General features: G+C 38.4%; 1 protein-coding gene across 2 annotated transcripts in view; it reads right to left on the bottom strand.

Annotated features, from left to right (window-relative positions):
* The window catches only part of Suz12 (SUZ12 polycomb repressive complex 2 subunit), a 55,933-nt gene that overhangs the window by 44,053 nt on the left and 9,605 nt on the right, over nucleotides 1-2,275 (bottom strand). The window contains exon 4 of one of the 2 annotated variants that reach the window (XM_004635437.2): nucleotides 1,510-1,578. The exons of the other annotated variant lie outside the window; for it this stretch is intronic. Coding sequence (XP_004635494.1) covers nucleotides 1,510-1,578 — 69 coding nt within the window. The remainder of the gene's footprint in view (nucleotides 1-1,509; nucleotides 1,579-2,275) is intronic. 2 annotated transcript variants of the gene reach the window in all.

Genomic DNA, 2,275 nt, shown 5'->3' with positions numbered 1-2,275 from the left:
CTATCATCTGAAAATAAAATTAGCATTTTAAGGCCGGCCAGGTAGCTAAGTGCGCCTGCTTAGGCAGAGCGCAGCGGCCAGGGTTTGATCCCTGGCGTGCCAGGCCAGCCCAACCACCCGGGCGCACTAAAACGGGGATTGAGACTAGGCATGGTGGCACATGCCTGTAATCCCAGCACTTGGGAGGCTGAAAAATAGGAGAATCACTAAGAGTCTCATCTATGTGGTGAGACCCTGTAGGCCCTGTCCTAAATATATTAAAAAATAAAATTAGCATTTTATATATTGAATATGTAAATATGAATATTTTGCCTGAATTTGAATATGAGGGAAGACAAAAAAAAAAAGAACCTGATATTTACGAAGGATGTACTTAAGAGTGTGGTATACTGTAAAACAAAGCACATAATAACTATACTACAAATGAGTCTCAGCAAAGCACAAAGGCACAAACCCATATTCCTAGGATCTGGAGGCTGAGATAGGAACATCACCAGGCATTTGTGGTCAGCCTGGGGTACACTATAAATTTAAATCCACCCTGAATTACATAGAAAGACCCTGCTCAAAAACTGAAAACAGGGTTTTGCCAGATAGCTCAGTTATTTAAACGCTGCTTGGGTAAATGCAGGCAGGTATATAGGACTACGGTTCTATTCCCAGCTCCAGAAGCTGTACCAGGATCTGCCCTTAAGGCAGCCTGAAGTAGCCAAAAAAACCAAAACAAACAAACAAACAAAAAAACCCTCCTTCTCAAAAAACTAAAAACAGGGCTGGTGAGATGGCTCAGTGGTCTAAAGCACCTACTTAGAACAAGCTAAGCCAAGCAAAGTACAGGGACCGCGGTTCAATCCCCCAGCACCACATGCCAGCCAGCCCGCCCCCTGGTGGGCTGAGCTGGCCACACACACACACACAAAAAAAAAAAGACCTAAGAACAAGAGCTTCCATTCCCTCATAGATGAGGCAATAAAATTAAGAATGCAAAAGTTATAGAATGTAAATGCCAGAAATTTGTAATAAACAATGATGAACACAATCGCCTTACAAAGCAGAGTTCACAAACTGAAAGTTTTCACACAACTTTTTTTGCTATCAGGAATTTAACTCAAGACCTCACACTTGCCAGATAGGCACTGTGCCACTGAGCTATATCCCTGGATTTTTCACATTAAGGATTCTTTTTGAAAGATACAGAGCCAGGTATTGAGGTACACGCCCGTAATCCCAGCTCCCAGGAGGCTTTGGCAGGAGTATTGTTGAAAGAGTTCAGCTAGGTTACAAAGTGAGTTCAAGACCAGCCTGAGCGGCATAATGAGACCCTGTCTCAAAAAGAACAAAAGAAGGAAGATGATGCAAAAGCCAATTCCTGACTTGTGTAGCAATTTGGCTCAAGTGATATCTAAATTTCTTCTAAGTACTAACACTATTGACCTGATCATTAAGGACATGATCACTAAGTTTTTGCTTTCCTCAATGTATCAATGTAAACTGATTAAGTTATCTTACCTATGAGATTCTTGCTCTCCTTTCATTTTCTCTACTTTTGATAACATATCATCAACTTTAAATGTTTTCCTGGAAGAAACAGATAAACAAAATAATCACTTCTCAACTGGGAAAAAGCAAATTATACTTTATTGTAACTATAATAGGCAAGATAGAAATCTAATTTTTAAAATTATTTTCAAAAAAATTATTTTTAGCAAGATATATCATGATTAACAATAATAAATGTATTGAGACAGTGTATGTTAAAATACAGCAGACATGCCTTCAAGCCTCATATCAAATGCTTTCTCATGAAATCTTTTATAATTATCCCCAAGTCAGTAATTTCTCCTCATTCATTGCACTCAGTATGTATATATGTATGTATGTGTGAGTGAATTTTTGCAGTACTGGGAATGAACTCAGAGCCTTCATGACTAGTTACATCACCAACCTCTTCTAAATTTTGAGACAGGGTCACAACAAGCTGCTAAATTGCCAAGGCAGGACTCAAATTTGCCCATCTTCCCACCTTAGCCCTGGTATTACAGGCATGAGCCATCACACCTGGCTGATTTATATTTCATTTATATTTATTTTGATATATTTCCTACATGTGAAATCTGTGATAATTTTATTTCTCCTACTAGATTGAGGTCTTGAAGGATAATTTGCGTTCAAGCATATAATGTTTCATATAATGTCTTCTGCTTGGTAGGATTTCAAACAAGTATTTAAGCGAGCTAAATAAATACTGCGTATTTTGAAACAACCATATTTCTAT

The sequence above is a fragment of the Octodon degus genome, unplaced genomic scaffold (assembly GCF_000260255.1).
Source record: "Octodon degus isolate 3935 unplaced genomic scaffold, OctDeg1.0 scaffold00072, whole genome shotgun sequence".
In the NCBI taxonomy this organism is placed as follows: Eukaryota; Metazoa; Chordata; class Mammalia; order Rodentia; family Octodontidae; genus Octodon; species Octodon degus.
Note: the sequence above shows the minus strand (reverse complement) of the source record. Positions and strands in the feature narration are given on the sequence as shown.